Source organism: Hyperoodon ampullatus, assembly GCF_949752795.1.
Source record: "Hyperoodon ampullatus genome assembly, chromosome: 3".
NCBI classification, from domain to species: Eukaryota; Metazoa; Chordata; class Mammalia; order Artiodactyla; family Ziphiidae; genus Hyperoodon; species Hyperoodon ampullatus.
In genome coordinates this window covers 96,376,466-96,402,587 of record NC_136916.1, presented here as the reverse complement: position 1 = coordinate 96,402,587, position 26,122 = coordinate 96,376,466, and the positions used below count along the sequence as shown (strand labels likewise).

General features: G+C 54.6%; 1 protein-coding gene across 1 annotated transcript; it reads right to left on the bottom strand.

The window, feature by feature from the left end:
* Positions 1 to 8,911: 8,911 nt before the first annotated feature.
* On the bottom strand, positions 8,912 to 14,674 carry CCDC9B (coiled-coil domain containing 9B; the record flags this gene model as incomplete). Its single annotated transcript, XM_079701039.1, is given in 12 exon segments — positions 8,912 to 9,457; positions 9,542 to 9,584; positions 10,150 to 10,249; positions 10,349 to 10,402; positions 10,953 to 11,011; positions 11,336 to 11,535; positions 12,214 to 12,339; positions 12,430 to 12,585; positions 13,179 to 13,286; positions 13,570 to 13,680; positions 14,492 to 14,611; positions 14,615 to 14,674. Coding segments are annotated over 12 exon segments (1,644 nt in total). The 5' UTR covers positions 14,636 to 14,674.
* Positions 14,675 to 26,122: the final 11,448 nt, after the last annotated feature.

Sequence of the window (26,122 nt, the reverse complement as noted above, 5' to 3'; positions counted from 1 at the left end):
CAAGGTGTATTGGTTGAAGATTTCTGAGCACTTCGGTCATTAGGAAGCCCTGAGGCCTTTTTAAATTTTTGGTGAGGGCCTGGGGGAAGAAACATAAAATGCCACTTTATAACTTAAATAATAGCCTGTAATTTATATTTACTGTGTGAATTTTTAGGTCCTATATTTTAATAATTTGTAAATCGATCTCTTATTCCAAGAATCCTTTGAACTTGCAAGAGAACATCTGGGAGTCCAATCCCCTGTCCCCATCCTGACCCCTGCATTCTGGACTGTTTAATCCACTTTGGGATGGATCAGAGTCTAGAGAAACCACTCGTGGGTCCAGCTGCTGGTCTCCTGACTCTCTAACGCCTTCACTGGAATTGGGACATTAGCTCCAGCTCTAGCTGTGAGTGTGACCAGAGACATTATTTATAATTCAGCCATTTAAGATATACCTGTACTCAAAAAGTCCTGTATATTTTTTAAAAGTTTTATTTTTCAGGTGAACAAAAATACATTCTAAGAACTCTCCGTCAGCCTGTGTAAGTCGATCATTTCTCTCTTCATGCTTCTTGGGGACGGAGTAGAGGTGACAGTCTGAGGTGTGGTGACGGGTGGTAAGGAATGAGGTGTAAGAGGAAAAAGCAATTGCTCTAATGTTCTCTGTGCCTGGTGGTTTGACCAAAATGAAGGATGGCAGGAATCCGTCTTAGTCGGGAAGCAATCACAGGGTTGGAAGAACAGCTACCTTTTGCCAACCCTAAAATTGTTGGGAAAAGTTCTGCCTTTAAAGGACTCTGAGCAGCTGCCCAGCTGAGGGAGCTGAGGGACCAGTAAGCACGAGATTGAGAATTATTATAAACATTGAGCTGGCTGAGAGCTGAGCTGAAGTGAGGGTCAGCCGCCTGATAGCATCGCTGTTCTCGCCTTTAAACCACTGGCCCCCAGAAAGCTCAAGAAGTGCTAATACTGGGGGAGACAAATGGATGTGTCTGCAGTGGTTGGACAGAGCTTTGTCTACAGTGGAGGAGGTGAGAGAGCCACAGGGCAGAGAGAAGGTGTAGGTTGCTTCAGAGGTGAGGCTTTTTCTTCCCTAGAGCAAACAATAAAAGACATGTGGGTGGAAAGCACAAATATGAGGGATTAGTTGTGCTGCAAAATACACAGCAAGCAATTGAGCTCAGCTCATTATTAGACAATGTTGCCCAGTGCGAACCCGAGTGAGAAGCCAGTGTCGGTGGGGCCCCCTGAGGCCTGTACTTCTCCGGAGCTGTTGGGGGGTGGCTGCTGTGCTTTTCCATCACCTTGTGGTCTGCAGGGGAGCATGGAAAAAGTCCACCCTTCTTTTATTTCCCTCTTGAGCCTACACAATGGCTTTCTGTGAGAGGGCTTGGTAAGGCAGAGCAGAAGGGGAGTGAGTTTCCAAAGTTCTTCAAGCCAGCCCCTCCTTTCTGTAGACGGGGACATGTGGCTTCTGCAGTTGCACACGGCTTCACACGTTGGGCACATACAGCAGTGTGCAGCAGGAGCCTGTTGGCCAATGCGAAGGTCACTGTTCCACCAGAACAGGGCCTGGTGGCAGGGAGCAGCGGTTGGAATAGCTTTATTTTCAAGGGTTAGAAATTAGCTGCAAAATTGTCCATCAGGTTTTGATCTGGGAAGGAGAGGTCTGGGCAAAGGGGGATTATTTTCCTTTAACTGCTTTGCACTGGGACTACCTGGATCATTTCTAGGTGTTTATGTTAGAAGTGACCGTGTGCGTTTATTTCTCGACAGCCTGCATTTGATGAAATAATCCTCTTTCGAAAGCATAGCTCTGGAGGGTGAGGGGTGAGGAGTTTGCTAAGCCATTTAGACTGGGCTTGTGTGGGTATCATTTCTTTCCCCCACTGTGCTGAGGAAGTGTTTCTCTGAAGTTTCCGGCATAAGAAATATTTTTCTTCCGAACAGCTCGAGATTTCTACACATATGATACCACAGCTTTGGAATTTTTTCTGTCTACCTTGTTTTTTGGTTTTCACTAGGGAATCCTAAGATAGTGTGTTCTTTCGTTGAGTATTTATATCCTGTTTTGAAATGCTGAGTGGAGAGCATCTACTTGTTTCTACATGTTTCTTTAAGGGGAACTGAAAGGTCAGGTCCCGAGCTTTAGGGCTACCACAGCTATTTAAAAGGGATAATAATTGCCCTCCCCTTCCTGTCTGCAGAGAATGGTGGTATTTCTGGAATTGCAGTGCAGTAACAAAAGGGCCACAGCTGTACATATTGTTGTTCTCCCTCGGTGGAGGGAGGGACCACAGTGGCCTCGCTCGTTTCAGAGGACCAGCACTAAGCTCAGTGCCTGGCACTGTTGATCACCTGGTTGATCACTGCGTTGGATAGCATTGGCCCTAGAGTCATCGTGGTGTCACTGTCATGATCCACTTGTGTATCCACAGCCGAGAATCTTGGTTCAGGGAAGTGAATTGCTAGATCACAGCTGCACTGGCCGTTCTGGCCGCGGTTTCTTCACTGCCAGGTTGAGGGGCTTGGGCTTGGCCTGCCTGTTCTTGCCAGGTGCCAGGAGTCCACAGCTGTATTCCATGTGGTGCTTCAAGGAGGCAACAGAGAATATGTAACCCATTCATTGTCTCCTTTGTCCTGGCCCTGTGGCCAATTTGAGCTATAAAAATATCTGCTTTATCAACAGTTTTTGGGTCGCATCTGTTTTACTTGCTGACATAACATGTAGGTTTCTGCTGCCAGAAAACCTGTGTTACGCTCTTTGTTCCCTCCAGTAGCTAATTTAAAAATACAAAGATGAAATCTTTTTTTTAACCACACTCCCAGACTCTACCAGGCTGTCTGTCTGTCCTAAGCGCAGAAACAGCCGTGGCTCCCAGTGGCACACAGTGTCCTTGAGCCACCTGGTCGGTAAGGAGCACCAGAGCCAAACCAGCTTCCCTGTGCCGCATTCCATTCTACAAACATTTGTTAAGCTGCTCCTATGGGACCAGAAAATTACCATACAGTTCTTGCCCTCAAGGATTTTACAGTCATGCCAACAAGAATCTACCCTTGTTACTTTCCTGTTTCCTTAACTTCAGTAATCTGTTTTTACAATAGCTCATCAGTTAATCAGCAGTAAGATTCTAACTTTCCTTAGAACATTTTCCATAAACCACTACCATTATTTCAAGAACTATTTATTTATTGCCTACAGTGTACGAAGTGAGCCTCAAAAGTCCCCAAACCAACTTGTCCAAAAAAGCAGTTCCTGGTTACCAAGGATTTCCTTTTACCTCTACCTCTCTCTGCTACCTCCATGTTCAGAGGATGAGTTGAGGTCTCCTCCCACCTTGTCCTGGAGGCCACCTGTCCCTTCAGCTCCCTGCTAGAAGTCTGGGCAGTGCTGAGTCACAGCAGCCAGTCTCTGAGCTGTAGGCAGCTCACATATCATGAGGATCTGGGTTGGGGAGGCAGTGTGCTCTTGGGAGGGACCCCTGAACTGGAAGACAGGCAGCCTACGGACTCAACGACAGCATGGGTTATCGCCCTTGACCTCTCTCTTTCCTCCTAACCAAATGGGAATTCATGAGAGCAAATGGAGCTAATAGGTGTGACAGGGCTTCGAGATCTTGGGAATAAAAGTTCAGTATATTCACATGAGGTAATTAATATATTTTCAAGGGAGGGACTGTCCCTTTGGGCAAAAATGATGCATGGAAAGAAATGTGAAGGGGCAGGGAGCAAACATTACACCAGTGTCCAGACCATCAGCATCAGCATCACCTGGGAACTTGTTAGAAACGCCATGTCTGAGGCCCCATCCCATACCGACCGAATGAGAAATTCAGGAGGAGGAGCGCCGCACTGTGTTAACCAGCCTTGCGGGTGTTTCGGATGCACGCTGGAATGTGAGAAGCACTGGCCCAACCTCTCCCTCTGATTCAGTAACTTGGGGTTAGGGTATTACTGTTTGAACAGATGGTTATCCAAAGGTGACTTTTGACCCTCTTTCTTGGTTGAAGCCAGCTGCCCTGCTGAGGGAAGAGGAAACACTGTGTCCCTAGAGTTTTAAAAGGGAAAAAGCCTTCATTGTTGGTTATTCCTTTTTTTTTTTTTTTCCGGTACACAGGCCTCTCACTGTTGTGGCCTCTCCCGTTGCGGAGCACAGGCTCCGGACGCGCAGGCCCAGCGGCCACGGCTCACGGGCCCAGCCGCTCCGCGGCATGTGGGATCCTCCCGGACCGGGGCACGAACCCGTGTCCCCTGCATCGGCAGGCGGACTCTCAACCACTGCGCCACCAGGGAAGCCCCATTGTTGGTTATTCTTGAAGGTTGCAGGAGAGCTTGTCCTGGGGAGCTTGTTAAGAAGGAGGCAGGGGCTTCCCTGGTGGCGCAGTGGTTGAGAGTCCGCCTGCCGATGCAGGGGACACGGGTACGTGCCCCGGTCCGGGAGGATCCCACATGCCGCGGAGCGGCTGGGCCCGTGAGCCGTGGCCGCTGGGCCTGCGCGTCCGGAGCCTGTGCTCCGCAACGGGAGAGGCCACAACAGTGAGAGGCCTGCAAAAAAATTTTTTAAAAAAGGAGGCAGGCCTGAAAGAGTCCTCCCTCCCCCTCCCACAAAGGTACTGATGTGTTTGCCTCACCTCCTGCCTTGGGGCCTGCAGCTCCTCCAGCCAGTCCTTAAAAGGAGCAGTGGGTGCCACGTTTGTCCTTTCTGGTGCCAGGTCTGTGCTATTTCACTTCCCCGGCGTCAAGTGGATGCTTAATGAGAGGCCATGACGTAGGCCGGCAGACTTGCTGAGAGAAAGCAGCCTTGGTCTGTGCCTTACGCGGCTTCTCTCATTGCCTTGCCCAGCCTCGCCTTCTCCCCCTCAGTGGGGCTGTGGTCACCCTGTGTCAGCTCTTCCTCGTAAGCCCTGATATCCCTCACTCAGGAAGAGACGCTTGCAGGGTCTGTGGACACTGATAAATGACTTAAGAGGCAGAAGTGAAGTGGTGCCTTTAGTTTCTCCTATTCCCTTGACCCCCCCGATTTAGTCCCCCAAATAAGAAGATATGGCCAAAGTGGGATTTTTGCCATTTCCTTTTTTCTTTTCAGGGGCCAGTGCCATCTTTTCCTGTTATTCCTGTCCCTGAGGCTAGGGTTTGGGGCTGGAGCTGACTGGTGGTCAAACCTTCCAAACTTGGGACTTGTTAGATAGCTGGGGATCCCCTGCTTCCAGGGATCCCCAATTACCCGTCTCTTGATTATAAGAAAATACCGGCATTGCTGCTCCTTTCAGTGATAAAACTTTGGAAGGCATGGAGCAAACTCCACAAAGGAGTTTGTTTCTGGGGAGTGAGTTCCTGAGATTGCTATGATGTAAACAGAAGAAAAGAGGAAACACTCTGAGCTGCAAGAGGCAGTGTGCAAAGTCAGGGGGAAATGCTTAGGATATCCTTGTGATCCAGTGGGTGGATGAGGGCAAAGAACATTCCCTGTAAGGGCAGAGTCACTTCATGATGCTTTTAACTGAACCAGACTACCCCGGGGGATTAAAAGCAGCTCACTGTCCTAGAAGGCTGGGTAACGTTTACAAACCATCCCTGTTTCCCTGAGAGTGTATTGACTCCAGTGACCATGAGACTAAGAGAGAAGACAATGGAAAAGACAGAAAACCAAGTAGACAGAGATCACAACAAAAAGCTACTTTATTTATTCGACAGATATTTACTGAGTGCCTTCTGTGTGCTACTGTGAATAGAGTGCCTACGGTGTGCCAGGTATATTTTGCATATTCTCATCTTTAATTTTCTTAACAACCCTTCATCGTAGGTATTACTAGCTCCATTTTGCAGGCAAGAAAACTGAGGCTTTTAGATGTTAAAATTGACCAGAGTCATCCAGCTAGCAGGTGGCAGACCTCGGATTCAGATTCAGTCTCTCCGATTCCAAGGCCCATGCTTGTTCCCCTCAACCATGCTGCCTATCATCCCCAAAATACCTCCCTTACAATGTGGTCTGCTGCTCCCCTCTGTAAGGGGATATGGGCCAGGACAGAGATGCTTTCCACCTCTTCTGCCCTCCTTGTTTTGAGGCCTTAGGTAAAGCTGTCATCTCCCTGCTGGCTCCCTACTACCCACTGCACTCTCCCTTGTCAGTTCCTCCAGCTCTGTGCCTGGGCTCCTGAAGCCGTGTTCCATGAAGAACTTCCCACCTTTGAGGAGCAGTCTTGTCTGTTGGTTGGAGAGGAGAAGGGAATCCAAGAAGAAGGCTCCCAGCCAGGCCTTTAACCAAAGGAGCCAGAAGGAAACAGAGCAGCCTTCCATGGTCCCGAGCTTTGTGGAGAGATGTCTATGCTTCCCTCCTGTTCCTTAGCTGGTTCCATCCTAGAGCAGGAGGGGTGGCCCCCAGAGCTGCTGGTTCATTGCTCCTGAAGAAGGGCTCCCCTTTTTTGAGAAAAGTTCAGTGATACTTGCCTTGCACTCCAGTCCTCCTGCAACGAAGATGTCCTGTGCCAGACTCCATTCTCTCCAAGCCCTAGTGACTCATTCCCATGACATCCCTTTCTCCTAACATCCAGAAGGGAGAGAAGCCCTATTTCTCCATAGCCCTTTTGTCCAGCTTCCTCTCCTGCTTAGGTCTTGCTGTGAGGCCTCAACCAGAGTTCTGCCCAAGTTCTACATCCCCATCCCATAGTCAAACATGCTTTGGCACAGACCCTTTAATGAAGGCACATCTGTACAGTTGGGGGCACTGGGGGCTGGGGGAAGTTTGTGAATCTTAGAATTCAAATTCTGGATCAGAATTATTTGGGAGACATCTGAATTCGAGGCTGCCCGAACCTGCTCTACCCCAGCTCCATCCTTTGGGAGTCGTGAGTTCCAGAGCCAGTGTCATGTTCCAAAGCCACACATATGTGACTGGAAGGCAAAAGGAAAACTTGAGCTTGGACTCTTTCACCCTTGCCTTTTCATATCTCACAGGGGTCTTCTTCCCATAGGCACAGAATGTTCCCAAGCCTTTCCAAAATTCCTCTGATCAGTCCTCACCTCTTCCAACCCCCTTCACCTCATCCCGTTCCCAACCAGCTTTCTCACTCCCCACTACAGGAAGTTGACACCACCCACTCTCAAGGATCTACCCAGTGCGTCAGTGTCCCACCCAACTCTGAGGCCAGGAAGCTCCCACCGGGCAGGGGCAGCCTGCCCCCATCCCCTACAGAGCCAGCAGCCAGCCCTTAGAGTCTAGAGTCTGTCTTTGCCCCTAGCCTTCCATACACTCTAGTCCAAACCCTTACTCTCACAGTGTGGTCCAGGAAGCAGCAGCAGAGGCGGCACTTGGAGCCTAGTAGAAATGCAAGTTCCCAGGCCCAGCCCAGACCTCCCGAGTTAGAATCTGCATTGCTCTGCACCTTAATGTGTGAGAGGCACTGCTCGAAACAATCTGATCTGCCAAAAAGACACCCCCTCCTCATGCTTCCTCAGTAGAGGGGGTGGAGAGCGGAGCAAGAGCCACAGTTTAGGCCTCACTGACAGCGGAGAGATGCTGGGGATGATCCGGACACTCCCTAGAGAACCCAGAGAGGCTGGTGAGGCCCAGGACCCTCAGCAGAGAGGAACAACTGTGGCAGAGCCACGTGGGGAGATCCAGGCAGGGGATTGGGGGCAAAGGGTACACACGATGAGAAAGGGAGACGCGCCTGCCTCTGCGAGCAATGGTGGGATGGTTCCCTCTGGGCTCCTACTACCATCCCCAGCCCCTGTCGGGCACCTACAGCCAAGAACAGCTCCTGCTGTGCAGCCTGGGTCTGCCGGATGCAGGGGTTTCTTCCCTCCCTCTTGCTGGCAAAGTCACCATCGCCCACCGGCTGCATTGCTGGTAGTGGGTGCTCAGGAAATGTTTGTTGAATTGAGAGGAAGCCACAGCTTGTGCAGAGACGTGGGCCTCAGGGGAGGGATGGGAACAGAGACTAAGTAGGAAAGACAAGTCCTGATGTCGTACTTAGCTGGAGTTGCTGTTTCTCTGCCTCTTGGGTCACTGCCTGAGACCTTGCTCTAGCATGACACAGTGCAGGGAGGTGGTGGGAGGAGGAAGCTGCAGATGGCAGGAAACGACCCTGGGTGGCAGGCTCCCTCTGCCCCAGTTCAGGGTGCACTCCATGTCTGACCTGGGGGTGGGGGACAAGGTCCCTGACGGTGGGCTCCCGCGCCTGCTGTGGGGAGAGGAAGCTGGCCCCTCCTTCCTCCACCCCGCCACCCCATTTCAGAGACCCTTCCTTTCACAGAGGAGACCTGAGCTCTGCTCTTCTGTCCCCAGCTCTGTCCCTGCTGGCTGTGGCCTCCCTTTCTCTGGGCCTCAGCCTCCTCTTCCAGGAGGCTGAGGCCCAGAGAAAGGCAGGAGGCTGCCAGCTGATTGTGAGATTCCCCAGGTTGGCCATCCTGTGAGTCTTGGACTGTGATTCACCTGGGTGCAAGGCAGGAGTGTAGGAAAGGGCCCGAGCCTGGGCTGGCCATGCCAGCTGCTGAGGCTGCCTGTACCTGAGATGCCAGGAGCCGACAGCCGGAGAGGGAGGCCAGGCCCTGGGGGTGATGGAAGCCAGGAGAGCCAGGTGCTGAGTGCTTCCAAGCCTTGTCCTCTCGCCAGGGTCAGGGAGCTTGTGGCCTGGGCAGCAGCAGGCTTGGGGCAGGGCTTGCCAGCCTCACAGACCAGGTGTGGCGTGGGGATACACCAGGGGCTCTACCTGCAGGTGAGAGCACACACGTGCACAGGGGGCCGCCCGTGAGGTGCAGGGGTTGGCTCCTTGCCTTCACAGTGTCACACCACCAGAGAGTCTGCCAAACTGCTCGGCCAGGCTGCCACAGCTGCCAGCTACCGCGTGCCCAGAGCTCAAAGATTTTTGACGGTGTCTTCCCTCCTCCCCTCCCCAGCCTGGCCCCCTGCCCCCGCGAGCTTGGCTCAGCATCTTCTTGCAGGGGCAGGAGCCCCTGTCCTGCGCCTCATACCTCCTGTGCCCCTCACCCTTTGGCTGCCTCCTCTGGGGGGTCTGCTTCGAGGTGCCAGGACCTGCTGGGCCCCAGCCTTGTCAGGCCTGTCTTCTCTGGGTTCCAGGGGCCCTGCCTCTTTTGGGGGCCCAGAACAAGTCTGGGCTTCTGGCTCAGCCTGGGGCTCGGTCCACCCCAGGGGCTGCTCGTGACCCTCCAGCCAGGACACAGGGCTGTCCTGGGTCCCAGGCCTTGGATTGAGCACACACGTGCTCTCCCCGGGCCCAGGGCTACTGGCACGTCCTAGAGAGAGGTCGAGGGGAAGCAAGTCCGTGTCTCGTGGAGAGCCAGGCTCAGGACTGGCTGTCGAAGCTCCTGATTCCCCTTTTGGCTCCTCTGGTGATGCTGATGCTGGAGCTGGGCTGGTTGCTGGGACACTCATGGCTCCGCCCGGCTCCATCCTGCTCGGAGTCTGCGCATGTTCCTTCTCATTTGGAGTCCTTCTGGTGCTTGGGCTTCCCTGACAACAAGAGGTCGGCTCTGCTGGTTGGTGAATTCAGGGCTCATGTCCCTAGCCCGCCCCATCCTATGCCCAGGTACCCACCTCCTGGCTCTCCAGCTCCTCCTTGCCTTCCTTCATTTCCCACCTGCAGAAACACAGAACATGGCAGGCCCCACTACTACCCATCCCACTTCACGTCACCTGCTCCATAGCCAGCAGCCCATGTCCTTCAGGGACAGCCCAAGGGTCTCCGAGGAACCTCAGAGCCAGAACGAGGCTCCAGGATGCTTCCCTTCCAGCCCAACCTTCCTCCCCAAACCCAGCCACTTCCTCTGAACACCGCCCACCGTAGCCCCGTTGCAGGTCCCCAGCTGCTGTTTATGGCCAAGCCTGCAGCACCTTGAGTTCTGTGGGGACTCCGTGCGTGTCCCGGCCTGCGCTGCCTGGGAAAGGCGCGCCTGACTTCCCAGGGGACGGTAACTGCTGTAATTACCACCAGCCTCCCTGGACACCAGGCTCTCGCTGCTGCTGCCTTTGCTGATGGCCTCTCCCCGCATCTCATTAACCTGCCACAAGGCAGCAGTCAGCCAAGAGGCAGAGGCCCCGGGAGCTGGAGCAGGCACCGCGCCTGACCTCCCAGGGGCAGGGGAGGGCCAGGAAATTAGGGAGCCCAGATGCCTCCCTTGATTTTGCTCCCTGCCACATGTTACCTGCGGGCCCTGCCAGTCAGCCTCTCTGTCCCCCGAGCTTTGCTGCGCGTGGCCAGCGCCACCAAAGGTCTGCTGGGTTGCCCACCCCGAGTAGTATCACCTGCAAGAGATGGTCCACAAATCAAGAGAGAAGAGGTCCATAGCAGCCCAGCTCCTTCACCAGCACGTGGGACCTGCTTCTCCTCCTGTCCCAGCTCACCTTTGCCATCAGGGGGCAACGGTGGGGGCTGTAGCTTTCGGTGGCTCCTGGGGCCTAAGTGGAAAAAGGAAATGGGGAAAGGGTGGGCGTCACAAAAGATCCACAGCAGGAACATCAGTTCTTTCGGGACCAGGAAGCTGCCAGCTGTGAGTGTTCTGGCTCCCAAAAAAGAGCCCTGGCCTGGGGGTCCGGGGAGCTGTGTCCCTGTGCTCGCTGTGTCACTCCTGACCAGGTGACCGGCAGAGCCTCTCCAGCCTCAAGCTCCCTTGTGTGTAAAATGAGGGGCCAGCAAGCAGAGTTCTGTTCCTATAACAGGCGAGGGGTGGCTGCCGCCTACGAGGGACCAACACCTCAAAAGGACCCCAGCGCTGACTTCCTGGTGAGCCCTTCTCCCCAGACCTTCTGCAGTCAGAATCCAGGACAGGGGCTGTAGGTTCGGAGGATGGGAAGTGGTGACCTCCTCTGATAGGGAGGGAGAGGAAGGAAGATGTCCTTCCATGCTTCCTTCCAGCTCTGAAAATAAGTGGTAAACCAAGAGACAGGGAACAGAGAGGAAGTGGGGGCAAGGGGTGAAAAAATCCAGGAGGGGTGGGTGTTGGCTCACCCCTCGTGCTGCCCACCCTGGCCGGGCCCTCTTCCCAAGGCTTGCTGGAGTCTTGTGGCCTGCGTTGCAGAGAGGGGGAGTCAGGCAGGCTGCTGGCAGGGAGCACAGAGGCTGCAAGGCTGCTGGTGGGCCGACACCTCCTGCCCCAGTCCCAGCCCCAAGCCCAGCCACGAACCAAGGACAGCATGGAGAGGGTGGGCCCGAGAAATGTGGGAAACGCAGTGCCCACACACAGCCCTGAGCCCAGGGTCTGAACAGAGTGTCAGGCAGAGCCTCACCACCCTGGGGAGGGTCCCAGCAGCCCTCCAAGAGACACCCACAGTTAGCCCAACTCAGCCCCACAAGCATGTCGAACCAGCAGGATGCCCAGCCCTGCCACCCACGTGGGCTTGGCCTTGTCCAGGTCCCACGGGCGGCGCCAGTCACCCTGTGCGTCTCTGTGCCGCGCCAGGCGGGCCAGGTCGATCTGCTCTCGCTCCTGCTTCCACTGGGCATAGTCCCAGCCCACCTCCGGGGGCCCCCCCGCTGGCCGGCGGAGAGCTGGGCCTGGGATCAGGCCTGGACTCTGGGGCTCCCGGACACCCTGCAGGGAGAAGACACAAAGCACAACGGGGTCGAAGCAGAAAGAGCCCTGAGCTTAGAATGGGGATCCAGAGTCTACTAACCCCTTCCTCTCTCAAGGTCTTGAGGTCCCCCCACCAAAAAAATTAGATCCATTCCATCTCTAACATGCTGTTTGCTATAGGCACAGTTTTCGTCCACGCGTTAGTGGTGTCTTTTGGGCAAGTTACTTAACCTCTCTGTGTGTCATTTCCTCATCTGTAAAATGGGGATAATAACAGCATCTATCCACAGAGTTGTCGCTGGGGTGTGTGGTCAGGTGCAGGCAGGGTGGAGAGGCACCCAGCAGCTGTGAGCGAGAGCCAAGACTAGGGGCTGCTGCCACCTAGAGGTCACACCTGGCACATGGCCAGTCTCTTACACCCTCCTGACAGACCTCCAGACCACCCACCCCCGCAGCTTGCTACCAGAGGTCCAGGTAGGGTAAGGGGCTAGGTCACACCTCTGGCTTACACTGTCTCTCACTGCAAGACCCACCCAACGTGGAGACTGGCCAGAGAAAGGAAGAAGGAGTTGGAAATTCTTGCAGGTCCTGCCTGGGCCACGTCCTTGCAAAGGGGGACATATGTGACTCAGCTTCTGTGCCTCCCCCAAAAGGGGACCACCACATTCATGTCCCCAGCCCCTCTTGAAGAGCTACCTTCTGGGCAGAATCTGAGCTGATGGCCATCTGCATGGAGGGGCTCCGGCCCAAGGCCCCTCCAGGTGACCCTTCTGCCCCCTGGCTCCTTGCTCTGGTGGGCTTCTCACTTACGATCCGCTTGGCCTGGGGAAGGTGCGGATGGGCAGTGTGGCAGAGCCAGAGAAGAAGAGGCTGCCTTCCTGGCGCCCGGCTCCCCCAACCAGCACTGCTCACCTCGGCTTTGTTTTCCATGGTCACAGCCAGCTCCACCCGCTCCCCCAAGCGGAAGGCGCCAGTGTGGGCCTCTGCCTCCTCATCCTCAAGCATCTCATTGGCTGCTCCAGGTCCAAGGGCGCTCCTTGCCCAGTTCCGGCTGACCACCCGCTTCCCCTGCAGAATGAGGCGCCGTGCCGTCACGCCACATAGACAGCACTGGACAGAGGCTGGGGCTTGGGTCCTTTGGGTGGTTCCCCAGGCTGGGTTCCAGCCCTGGCCCTCCCTGGAATGCCCACAGAGGAGCTGACACTGCGAGGCGTTCACATACCAGTGGCATTAGGTTATCCGGGCCTGGGGCCACCCAGGGGCCCAAGACTCCACAGTGGCCCATCATCTCTGAGCTGGGAGATCCAAAGCACTCAGACAATGAGGCTCTGTCCCTCAGACGCTGTTCCTGGCATTCAGCCCCAACGTCTCTGTGTCCCTGGGGTTTGGGGTTTACGAGCGGCCTGTGCTTGGGGGTACGGGTGCAGAGCTCTGGGGCTGGAAAAGGGCATGAAGAGGCTTCTATCTGGTCACCTTTCAGCTGTGGCTCTTTGGGGATGGGGGCCAGCAGTGGCCTGGGCTGCATGAGGTTGGGAGCTGGTAGGTATATGCCCCAGAACGTAAGCGGGAGAAGCAGAGGAGCGGGGGCAGCTGTGCTCCCCTGGCACGGGCTGGGCCTCCACCTCCTTGCCACCCCACCCTGTCTGCTGGGTGGGTCTTACTCCAGGAACCTGGCTGATGGTGACAGTGAGGCCGTCAGGACGGAGGAGCTCCGGCGTGGTCCCAGCCATGCCCCCCTGCTCTGCCTGCCGACGGTCTTCCTGGATCTCCTGTGGGAGGGCCTGGGGTCAGCACAGGCCATGGCCCCCCAGGTGCACAGAGACACAGATGTTGACAGGCCTACACAGAGAGACACCAGTGGGACACCAGGGGGCAGAGGCACTACATCACAGAGTCCCCAGGACCCTCACAGAGCCCCTGAGATGGAACGCACCCAACCTAACCCTGGTCCCAGGCCCAGAGCCTGCAGGGAGAGACAACCATTCAGGGTCTGCAGATCGGACAGGGAGTGCCAACCCGGCCAGTCCTCCCGGCCCGTCACAGCCCACTCACCTGGTACCTGCGCAGTAAGGCCTGGTTCTTCTTGCGAAGGGCAACGATCCTCCTGTCCAGCTCTGCATCCTTCTCCTGCCTGCTCATTGGGGACTCAGCCCCATGAGACCCCTGCAGAGGCCAGGGGGCCCAAGCTCCTGACTGCTGGGCCCATCCCTTACCAGTTCCCCGACTCTCACATTCGCCCACTCTACCATGTTCTTACCACCCAAGGAGCAGACTCCAGACCAGAGCGAGGGTCACGTGGGGAGATGGCCCATGGAAGGCCCCCCAGCCCCACCCCGCTGGCCTCTGTGCCCATCTTCCTGCCACCTCTGAGGCTCAGGCCGGGGCCTCATACCCAGGCCTGCAGCTCCCAGCAGTGGCTGCCCCTCCCCCCGGCTCTCCTGGGAGCTCCACTGCAGAGCAGAGCCTGGAATGGGAGTTATAAATGGCTCTGGCAGCGGAACCTGCCGTGACTGGGAAGTTGCCAGGGTATTCAGGAGGTCGAGGGGGGGCTATTTGACTCCCAGGCCAAGAACCACGGTGAAAAGAGGCCCCTGCTCTGTCCTCAGCTCCCAGGCCCTGGACCCCACTCCCCAAACCTGTGCCCAGACTGTGGGAAAGAGCCACTCCCACAGGCCCAGCCTCTCCAGGCCCTGAGCTACCTACAGTCAGTCGGGGCAGGAAAGAGCCAGCTCTGAGGGCAGGCCCAGCCGGGGGGCCACCCCAGGGCACACTGTGCCTCAGCACCGAGATCCCCAAGTCCCTCCTTCTCTGGCTGCAGGGACCCCGTTGTGGCCGATGCCCCTGCCCAGCCCCCCACCGGCATAGGCACAGCCCTCTTCCTCCCAGGCCCAGCTGCCCCCAGCTGCCCCCAGAGTGTGGCTGCCTGGTGTCCCAGCCCCAAGAAGCCCCCCGCCAAAGGCAAGGTGCCACTCACAGCCGAGTGCATGGCAACAGCAGGCACCGAGAGATTTCCAGAGCAGCCCTGGGGGAGCCAGAGCAGGAGGGAAGCTGGAGCCACCGGAGCCGGGCCTCTGCCGGCCTCTCCCTGCCGGCTTCACCGCCCAGCACACGAGATCATGTTGTGATTACAAAAGACTCCTCTGGGCTCCCAGCCAGGAACGCCGTGGCCACCGCCCTCACCATCCACCCTCAGAGGGCGAGGATCAGGGCCCCGGCAGCCAGCTGGCCCTGCCCAGCACCTCTCCCTGCCCTGCCCCGGCATCCCCAGATGGACTGGCAGGGACTTCTCTCTGGAGGGTTGAGTCCACACAGGGGGCCCTATGCTCCAGTGGGACCCCAGCCTGGGCCTTCCTGCAGACAGATGGGCAGCCAAGTAGCCTCTGGCCCTCCCATTAGTAGAGAAAGACCTATAGCCCAGCCCACTGTGCTCCCTGGTCCAAGGGGCCCAACTCAAATGAGCGTCCCCTGTCCCCTCACTCTCCTCATCAGTTCTGGTTTAAGTAATTCGAAGGGATTAAGAAGCTCCCCTCCCCTAGGCCACCAAGTACTACCACATACCTAAAATAACACCATTTGTCATTCATTCCATTAGGTTCAACGTTGTCTTCCCTGTATTTTCTTTATATATATATATATTTTTTAATATTTATTTATTTCACCTATTTTTTATTTTTGGCTGCGTTGGGTCTTCGTTGCTGCGTGCTGGCTTTCTCTAGTTGCGGCGAGCGGCGGCTACTCTTCGTTGCAGTGCGCGGACTTCTCATTGCAGTGGCTTCTTTTGTTGTGGAGCACGGGCTCTAGGTACACGGGCTTCAGTAGTCGTGGCTCGCGGGCTCTAGAGCTCAGGCTCAGTAGTTGTGGCGCATGGGCTTAGTTGCTCCGCGGCATGTGGGATCTTGCCGGACCAATGCTCGAACCCGTGTCCCCTGCATTAGCAGGCAGATTCTTAACCACTGCGCCACCAGGGAAGCCCTTCCCTGTATTTTCAAGTACAGTCACTCCTGGGACACTCAGCTGTCCAGGTCACCCCTTGGTGTGGGGAGCATCCCTCAGGGTCTGTGCTGCCACAGCTCAGGGCTGGCCAACAGCCTTCCCTCTTGGTTCCTAACTTGGGCCTTTCCTGGCCTTGCTCTCCAGGGCTGGCCCTTTCAGCCTCTCTGATCCTGAGAAAGGAAGCAACGTTTCCTGGGAAAGTCTCTCCCCAGATCTTCCCGGTGCATCTGAGGCTGCTGTCTCTGCCCAGGGGAGCAGCTTGCCTGGCAATCCCACCCTTAGTGCCTCTGGGAGGAGGGGTGGTCTCTCCGTATCAGGAGCACCTGGGGTTTAGTTCAGTAGTAACAGGTGCCCAACCTCCAGGCCCTGAAGGGCAGGTCAGAAGTCCCTGCATTTCCCCTCATGCCTGATTGACCAGGCCTGTTTCTCTAATTCCATGCATGACTTGTCCCCTTCTGTCTCCAGAGCAGAAAGCCCTGCTGCCCTCTCTCCTACCCAGACCAGCCCAGGCAGTCAGAGGTCCAACCTCTGCTCCCCTTGAACTACCCCTTCCTGTCTCCCCTCCCCTCCCCCCTCCCCACCACGCTTAGCCTCTTTCTAGGCCAGGCCTTGGAGCAGCAACCCTGACCCCATGGCCAGTCTCCACCACCCAGAGTTCCCATCCTGCTTAGAAATGCCACTGTGCTCTCTCTTCCTTTCATGCCGGATGTTCCCACTGAGTCAGACTCGTCTATATTCCCAGTGATGGTGACGCACCCAGGCTACACACACACACACACACAAACACACACGCTTCTTCTCCCACCCTCTCCACGTGCTGCCTACTGAGTTCCAGCCTAGTCTCTGAAGGTCAGGGCAGGGCCCTGGTGGGGTGGCAGTTGGGCCCCCTGTCACCTGCCCCGTGCCGTGTGTTTGGAGCTGGAAGGCCCGCAGAGCACCAGCCTGGGAGGGGGAGATGCAGCTGAGACCTAATGTTCTCTGTTGTCTTTGGAACCCAGGTCCCCAGACCAGGTTTGGGGAGGGCGGGTGTAGATAGAGGAGGCTGTAGGAGAGAGGCAAGGTCTGCCGTCCCCCTTGTGCCTGTTCGCAGCCAGGGTGGGGGCAGGACAGCAGCGGGGAGCAGCAGGCACAGGTAGAAATCCAGCTCTCCTGCAGGGAGGGTGACCCAGATCCCTGGAAGGCCTTGCAGGAAAAGACTCCCCTAAACTAGTGGCAAAGGCCTCCGGACCCAGCAGGCTGGAGGCCCACGTGCCCAGGAGAAACCAATAGTCAGACAGACCCACGGTCGCCGGCCATGTGCTTCCCAGGTGTTACTCACACAACAGTCATGCCTCAGAGCAGTCTCCTATTTTCTCCAGTCTCTGGTGTGCCTGTCTGCTCTCCCCTGGACAGAGGCGCTCTGAGGGCAGGAATGGTGTGCCAAGGGGCTCTAAATCCCCAGGGTCTGGCCCGGTGCCCCTGCAAACTACAGAGCCTCCCTCGGCGCTTGCAGAATGAATACAGGAGTGAGGAAGCCATGCTATCCTGTGCATGGCTGTGGGTACTTGTGCATTGGCTGGGGCTGCCTTTCCCTCCACCCGGAACACACGCAGCCTTGAGGGAGGCGGTGTCCGCTAAGGTCCTTAACCGTGAATTTCCTTTCCCTGTCTAGGGAAGGCGGGGTGTGACCAGCGTTGTGTTCCCCCGGGGAGACCACGTCTCTGTTACTCTGTGTCACCACTAGGGGGCAGCAGGGTTACAAAAGCCTGGTTGGGGGGCCCTCTTCCCCTCCCTTCTGCTCCCAGCGCCCCGCCCACAAGTCTCCATAACCCCCACCTCCCAACTCCGCCAGACCAGAGAAGCCACATACATTGGAAGAGCCTCATTTTACTGGTGATGAGACCAGAGAGGTAGCGCCCCTCTGCCTAGGCTGCTCAGCCTGTTTGTGGCTCAGATGAACCTAGCAGCCGGGCACCTGCCTCCTGACCAGCTCTTTTCCTGGCTGTCCCAACAACGCTGTTCCTCCTGATACTTCGCTGTGTGCCCTCCCTCTCTCTACACAGGGATGGGCCTGTTGTCCCGGGCCGCAGATCCGGGCCGTGTCTCTTCCCTGGCTGGTCTCCCACCCTCTCAGGCAGCCTGCCAGCTGGGCCCATAGCACTGCCACCTCACCCTCAGCACCTCCCTGGATCAAGAAACTGCTGTCATGACTCCTACTGACCAGAGGTTTAGTGCAGGCCTCTCAGGTCAGGCCAGGCCTGGCCCTGGGTGGGAAGGACTCAGAGTGCATGAGGTAGGGCCAGAGGGACAAGCTCTTGGCAGGCTCCAGATGCCAGGGACAGTCTGGGCCCTACCACTCCCAAGAACACACGTGCCAGAGCAGGGTGGGGCCGAAGTCCTTTGAAGTATCAGGTGGCAGAAGGATGGTTTGGGGAACCCCTCCTCCATTCTGATCTCCAGGGCACGCCCTGGGCTGGGGCATCCTGAGCTTTCCAGCTCCAGGCCGGCAGTGGGAGGAGAACCCTGACGTGGAACCGAACCCCTGAGCTACTTCACCTGGTCCAGTCAATGAGGGAACAAAAAGTGAAGACCCAGGCTCCACCTCAGAGGCACCTGACGATACCAGGCCACGTAAGCCTGAGGCCAGGGTGACATAAGACTCATCAATTGAGGAGTTTTGCTTGCCGCAGGGCAGGCCAATAAGTCGGAGATGAGGTGTAGCCAGCAGACGGAGAAGACGGCAGACTAAAGTCTCAAAATAACCATCTTATCGGGGTTTGGATGCCAGTTTCTTTTATAGCACAGAGCGGGAGGAGAGAGGCAGTAAAGTAAAAAGGCCAGACGTTTTGCAAATATCCCCTGGAATGGCCAGCCTCCGGGAAGGGATGTGTTAACTGTTAATTTCTTCTTTCTCTTAGCCATCCACAGGTGGACACGGTCCGGATGTTTGCCTGAACAAAAGGCACTTGGTTTAACATTCTGGCAGAGGGGGAGGGTTCCCTGAGGCAGGCCATTATGTATACACAATATCCTTTTTTTTTTTTTTTTTTTGGCGGTACCCGGGCCTCTCACTGTTGTGGCCTCTCCCGTTGCGGAGCACAGGCTCCGGACGCACAGGCTCAGCGGCCATGGCTCACGGGCCCAGCTGCTCCGCGGCATGTGGGATCTTCCCGGACCGGGGTACGAACCCATGTCCCCTACATCGGCAGGAGGACTCTCAACCACTGCGCCACCAGGGAAGCCCTACACAATATCCTTTTAGTGAACAAAAGCAGCGGAAAGCAAAGGTTAAAGTAAAAGAAACAGATTCTACATGTAGTCAGATTTGGCTCTTCCCTTTTACAATTTTCCAGGAGCTAACCTTCCAGGGGATGAGCAAGACTCAGCAAGGGGATGGCAGTGAGAGTGTTACATGAAGTGGTAATGGCATCTTACTAGTAAGAAAACGTTAGGGGACTTCCCTGGTGGTCCAGTGGGTAAGACTCCGTGTGCTCCCAATGCAGGGGGCCCAGGTTCGATCCCTCATCGGAGAACTAGATCCTGCATGCCCCAACTAAGAGTCCACATGCCACAACAAAGATCCCGCGTGTGGTACAACCAAGACCCGGCGCAGCAAAATAAATTTTAAAAAAAGAGAGAGAGAGAGAGAGAGAGACCCTTAAGTTAGGAAAGTGCAGACCAGACCAGGTAGGTCACTGAAGGGCAGACTTAGGGGACAAATCCATCCAGAGGGGCTCACTGAAGGTTTTACAGCAGGGGCTAAGGAGGCCATGCAGTGGTTTAGGAAGCCAGGGAGGAGGCTGAGTCCGGATCGTGGAGGGAAGGGTCTGTACCAGAGAGGGCAGAGGAGTTTCCAGGGAAGGGTGAGCAGGAGAGCCTCAGGAGGCCTCAGAGCATCAGCATGGGTGGGGGGTGGGGAGGGGCAGGGCAGCCAAGACAGCGTCTAGGACTCAGGCCTGGGGTCCTCATGGATGTGGGGAGCAGGCCAGGCTTACCCACATGTGCCCAGGGTGCTCCTTCCTCTAGGCAGGCAGAGAGGCTGGAAGGCTAGCTTGGGACAGACAGGCTCTCCCCAGCTTGAAGCTCATCACAGGGGCCTCTCATGGGGATGAGGTGTGGGTGGGGTCACACCCTCCAGGGATAGGGAAAAGGTCTGGCACAGTTTTCAGGGGCGGAGAGAAGGACAGAAGCCCAACAGAAGGCCGAGGGATTGCTGAGCGCTGGCCTTTGGAATGGCAGGGGGTGGATGCCCCCTCTCTGGAGGTGGTATCACCCAGCCTAGAGGCTTCAAGGCAGAAGAGGGCAACCAGGGTGAGAGAGAGCACGCTGAAATGCCTGGGACACCACAGTCATCACAGGGAAGAGGAAGCAGCCTGGGGGTGGAAGGGAAGTAGGGTGACCAGTTGTCCAGGTTTGCCTGAAACTGAGCCCATCTTAGCACTGAAAGTCCTGTGTCCAGAAGTCCCCCCATTCCTAGGCAAACCTGGATGTCTGGTCACTTTATGAGGAGGAGGCTGGGGCAGGGAGGGAATCTTCACCTGTGAGTGAAATACTCTGAGTGATGCCAGAGGCCAAAGATGCAGATGTGTCCCTCAGGAAGATCCCACTGTGAGCAAGGGGATGAACCATGAGGCCAGGAAGACAAATAGGTCGTCAGTGCTAATACTGATAATCATAATAACACCTTGCACTTACATCTAACACTGCCAAAGCCCTCACACATGTGATGTGATTTGATCTCATCAAGCTTTGAAATCTGTGGATTAGCCAGGGCTAGTGTTATTCAATTCTCTTTGGCCATCAGGGTCAGTGACCTGCCCGGGAGTCTCGTGGTTGGGTGGGGGCCTCCCGATGCACTGGCCCCATCCCTGCAGCACCCTCTCACGCCCAGGTCAAGGCCAGCCACCTTTACCCTCCTGCCAGGAGAAACCTGTCCCCCCAAACCCTGCAAAGGTGCCTGGCTGTCCCGCCTCCCTCCCCACCCCACCCCCCAGGACAGCCCAGGAGCAAAGGCCTTGCTGGCTCTACTGACAGGGATTGGGGGTCACAGAGAGGGCCGACATCCTGCCTTTTGGCCTTCACCATCAGTCCACACGCTCCCTGAGGCCCCCCCACCCATGGCCTCTACCGCTTCTGGAGATGCCCTCAGCCTCTCCTCTCCCTGAGCCCAGAAATGTCTCTCCTTCCTCCCAGAGTGCCTTTCTTCTCCACTTGGTGTGCCTTTCTGGCAGGGAGGGGCCACCTCTCTGCCAGGCAATAAACAAAAGCACTCGGTAAGCACTTACTATCTGTAAGACATAGTGCCAGAGGGTAGAGGGGACCCACACGTGGTCGAGGCTCTGCTCATCCCCAACATCCTAGGATTGGGTAGAGGGATCCCATGGAACATCGTGCTCTGCTATAAATTGATTCCAGGACTTCCCTGGTGGCACAGTGGTTACAAATCCGCCTGCCAACGCAGGGGACACGGGTTCGAGCCCTGGTCCGGGAGGATCCCACATGCCGTGGAGCAACTAAGCCTGTGCGTCACAACTACTGAGCCTGCGCTCTAGAGTCCGTGAGCCACAACTACTGAGCTCGCGTGCCACAACTACTGAAGCCCACGCACCTAGAGCCTGTGCTCCACAACAAGAGAAGCCACCGCAGTGAGAAGCCCACGCACCTAGAGCCTGTGCTCCACAACAAGAGAAGCCACCGCAGTGAGAAGCCCACGCACCTAGAGCCTGTGCTCCACAAGAGAAGCCACCGCAGTGAGAAGCCCACGCACCCAATAAAGAGTAGGCCCTGCTCGCTGCAACTAGAGAAAGCCCACGCGCAGCAACGAAGACCCAACGCAGCCAAAAAAAATAAAAATTAAAAATAAATAAATAAATAAATAAGACATTATTAAGCAAGACAAATCCATTAAAAAAAAAAATTGACTCCAGTGTGCCCACCCACTGCTGTGGACATCCTCCTCACCTCCCGAAGGCTGCACCCCACCCAGACCACTCAGACTGTCCTCGCTTCTCTGTCCACCCCATCAAGATGGGTCTACCTCTAAATTGGGAGATTGGGATTGACATATACACACTACTGTATATAAAATAGATAACTAATAAGAACCTACTGTATAGCACAGGGAACTCTACTCAATACTCTGTAATGACCTATATGGGAAAAGAATCTAAAAACGAGTGGATATACGTATATGTATAACTGACTCACTTTGCTGTACACCTGAAACTAACACAACATTGTAAATCAACTATACTCTGATAAAAATTAAAAAAAAAAAAAGTGATGGGTCTACCTCCTCGGCCCAAGGCCTCCGTACCTCCTACTGCCTGCCTGCAGTGATGCAGACCCTGAGCCCAGACCCTGACTCCAGAGATTCAGAGAACCAGGGTACTGAAACTTGAGCCCAGAGCATGAAGCCCCACTGCCCTCCTCAGCCCTGCAGTCCCCTCTCCCCCTTGGGGGTCCATGAAGCCATAGGCCTCTCCTTTTAGCTTCCTGCCAAAGGCTGGGGCTGGGGGTGAACCGGTCATGACATCAGGGTCCCGGAAGGGGAAAAGGAGGATTTCTGGAAGAGGGGGACTGGGAGGGCTGGGGAGGGCAGGGCGTGGTGGCCACAGGTAGTACCATTCAGGCAGCATGGGCTGAAAGGTGTGAGCTCTGCAGACACCGTGCCTTTGTAAACCTCCGCCTGCCCTCCGTGCAGTAGCTCCCCTAAGGCTCACAGCAAATATGTACATGACAGATTAATAACTCCCCATCTAGTCATAAACCAAAGTCCTTTGCCCACAGTGTTACCAAAGCAGGCTGGAATTTTTCAGAAATGCATTCCTGAAAAGAGAGACAACGTAATGTGGAGAAGGGGCCCAGGCTCCAGACTCAGATGGTCCTTGATTGGGACTAACTACACGCTAGCTGGGTGACCTCAGGCGAGTGTCTTAACTTCTCTGAATCCTGGCTTTTCCTAATCTATAAAAAAGAGGAAGATAATAACACCTATCCCCAAGAGCTTATGTGAGATAATTGGTATTTTAAAAGAAACTGACAGGGCTTCCCTGGTGGCACAGTGTTTGAGAGTCCACCTGCCGATGCAGGGGACACGGGCTCGTGCCCCAGTCCGGGAAGATCCCACATGCCGCAGAGCGGCTGGGCCTGTGAGCCATGGCCGCTGAGCCTGTGCGTCCGGGGCTTGTGCTCCGCAGCGGGAGGGGCCACAACAGTGAGAGGCCCGCGTACCGCAAAAAAAAAAAAAAAAAAAAGAAACTGACACACAAATACTTTCCTTTCCTGCCCACCAGGGAAATAAAAGAGAATCACTATTTTCCTCCTCTCCATTTTCCAAATTGTTTTCTGATGTGGTTATGTTGCTTCTGTTTTTACAGCTATGATTGAGGCCAAAATGATATATCAGAAATGGCACGAAATGTACAATTTGATAAGTTTTGCCGTGTGTTTACCCCATGAAACCATCCTCACAATCAAGATAATGAACACATCCATGAAACTCAAAACTTTCCTCATGTCCCTTTCTAACGTCTCCCTCCAGTCCCTCCCCCTCCCACCACGCTTTCCCCGGGCAACCACTGATCTGCTGTCATTATCAATTGGTTCACATTTTCTAGAATTTTACACCATTCTAGAATTTTATAGACAGTTATGTAGTATGGATTCATGTCTTGCTTCCTTCACCAGCAGTTATTTTGAGGTTCACTTATGTTTTTGTGCCTATCAATAGTTCATTCCTTTTTACTGTCGTATTCCATGGAGTGCATGCACCATGATCCGTGTATTCATTCACATATTGATGGACATTTGAGAAGTTCCCCAGTTTTTAGCTATTCCAAACAAAGTTACTACATTCAAGTATAAACCGTAGTGAGGCCCAGGTTTTCCCTTCTCTCCGGCAGGTCACTGTTTAAAAATGAATTTAAAGCAGTTCAGGTGCATCCAGTTCAACCAGGCTTTTTATAGGAGAACCTAGAGAGAGCAGCTGCTTTAGCTTCTCTGCCTCCTCCTGCATGTTCTCGATTTCACATGATCCTTGTTCTCCTTGATCAAAACAGGGCCCCTCCGAGCCCTTTCGCCTAGTTGAGGGTGGGAGTGTCAGCTGGCCTCGGTTTCACCCACCACGGTGAGCCCAGGGGTGGGCAGCACGAGCTCAGGTCAGCCAGGGGACTGCCATCACGGGAAAAATCCTCCTCCTTCTCCTTTTTCCAGAAAATAAAAAAAATTTTAATATGTAGAAAAGAGAGAAAAATAAACAAAATATAAACCACAGAAATGGAGACCAGTTACTACCCAACAGTAACTACACTCCAACCTTGCATTCATTCACCAGATTTTTATTGGGCACCTGCTGAGGGCCAGTCCCTGGGGATACAAAGGTGAGCAGACAGTCCCACGGAGCAGGATACAGGAGAAGAAAGATGCAGGGAGAGAGGGGATGCCTTGTAACAGGGGCATCTGGTCTGTCTGCAGGGGCCTAAGGGAAGCCAAGGGGTGTGGCACAAGCAAGAGGCCAGAGGATTCAGCTGGGCCGGGCCACAGGGGCTTGCAGAGCACAGAGCAAGCTGGTGGTCTGGACTGCAAAACCCTAGGCTTGCCTCCCACTTGTCGACATTCGAAACCCAAAGTCCCCTCTTCTTCTTTTCTTTTTTTTCTTTTTTCAGTGTCCTGGAAATTTATTAATCTTATGCCCACTTCTATTAAAAAAATTTTTTTTACTGAAGTATAGTTGATTTACGACATTGTGTTAGTTTCTGGTGTACAGCATAATGCTTCAGTATTTTTGCAGATTATATTCCATTATAGGTTATTACAAGATAATGAGTATAATTCCTGTGCTATACAGTATACCCTTGTTCCTTATCTATTTCATATATAGTAGTTTTTTGTTTGTTTGTTTGTTTTTGTTTTTGCGGTACGCGGGCCTCTCACTGTTGTGGCCTCTCCCCTTGCGGAGCACAGGCTCCGGACGTGCAGGCTCAGCGGCCATGGCTCACGGGCCCAGCCTCTCCACGGCATGTGGGATCTTCCCGGACCGGGGCACGAACCCGCATCCCCTGCATCAGCAGGCGGACTCTCAACCACTGCGCCACCAGGGAAGCCCCTATATAGTAGTTTTTAATCTGTTAATCCCATACCCCTAATTTGTCCCTCCCCACTTTGGTAACCACAAGTTTGTTTTTTTTCTGATTCACTCAATTTCCACTCCCAGGCGAGCTCCCTGAGCTGGGGCAGCACATGTGAGAACTCAGGCCTGGGGCTCGGTTCCCAAGGCACAGATTCCAGAGGCCCCTCCACTAGGCTCCCTGTTTCCTCCTCCACCCATGGAAGCAGGTGATAATCTCACTGTTTTGTATGAGTCAGTGGGTTAACTAAGTGTGTAAAGCACCTTGGGGCCTGGCATTTAGTAGGAGCTCCATAAGTGTTTAGAGACGGCCCTCTGGGTGTTAAACAGCCTCGCCAGGGTATAGGCCCCCTGCCTTGGTTCTGTGGCATCTTGTTACCAGGCTGATGGGGTAATGGGTTCTTCCCTGCTCCTTCCCACCCACTCCACCCTTACACACACACACACCCTGTTTCCAGCTGCTCTTTGCCCAGTTAAAGATTAGCCCAGCCCCCCTCATTCCTCCACACCTTCAGCCCATGAACCTCCCAGTGCACCTGGCCCACCCCAGCCCCTCCCTATCCTTTACAAGTATACCTGAGGACAAACAGAGCCTCAGACTGCCTCCCGCCCCCTGCTCTGCACTCCCAGGTCAGGGTCTGGCTCCGCTGGCTGTGGGATCCGTGAGTACTGTGGGCCTGTGTGGTCATGGTCTCCCTGGGTATGTGTGTGTGTGTATTGAATTGGTATCTGTGCCTCTGTGTCTCTTTGTGTGGGTGTCATTAGTGCGCACGCACGCGCGTGTGTGTCTCTCATAAATGCCATGTGGGTCTGTGTGCTATGTGTCTAGGTGCCTGACCCCACTCCTGGGTCTGCGCTCTCTTCTTGAGTTAGAATTGAATTTACAGCCTCTGATGCGCCAGGCACAGGGGTTTAGCTGAGGGTCCAGGAGATTGTGTTAGTTCCCTTCCAGAGCCACCAACTCCTACCCCTCAAGCACCTTGGCCTGAACTGGGGAGAGACAGTCCAAGGCCTGTCTTTTTTTTTTTAATTGAGGTATAATTAACGATAAGGTTAGATTAGTGTCAGGTGTACAGCAGCTTGTACCTCTCGACCCCCTCCACCCATTTCACCCAGGCCCCACCCCCTGCCTCTGGCAACCACCCATCTGTTCTCAGTATCTGTGAGCTTGAGGGTTTTTGTTTGTTTGTTTGGGGAATTTTTTTAGGTTCCACATATAAGTGAGATTATATGATACTTGTCTTTCTCTGTCTGACTTATTTCACTCAACATAATGCCCTCAAGGTCCACCCATGTTGTCACAAACAGCAAGATTTCATTCTTTCTTATGGCTGAAACAATATTGCCAAACAATATGGCTAAACAATATTCATTGTTTATAATACACATTTTATTTATCCATTCATCTATTGATGGACACTTGGGCTGTTTGCATGTCTTGACTATTGTAAATAATGCTGCAATGAACATGGGGGTGCATATATCTTTTCAAATTAGTGTTTTTGT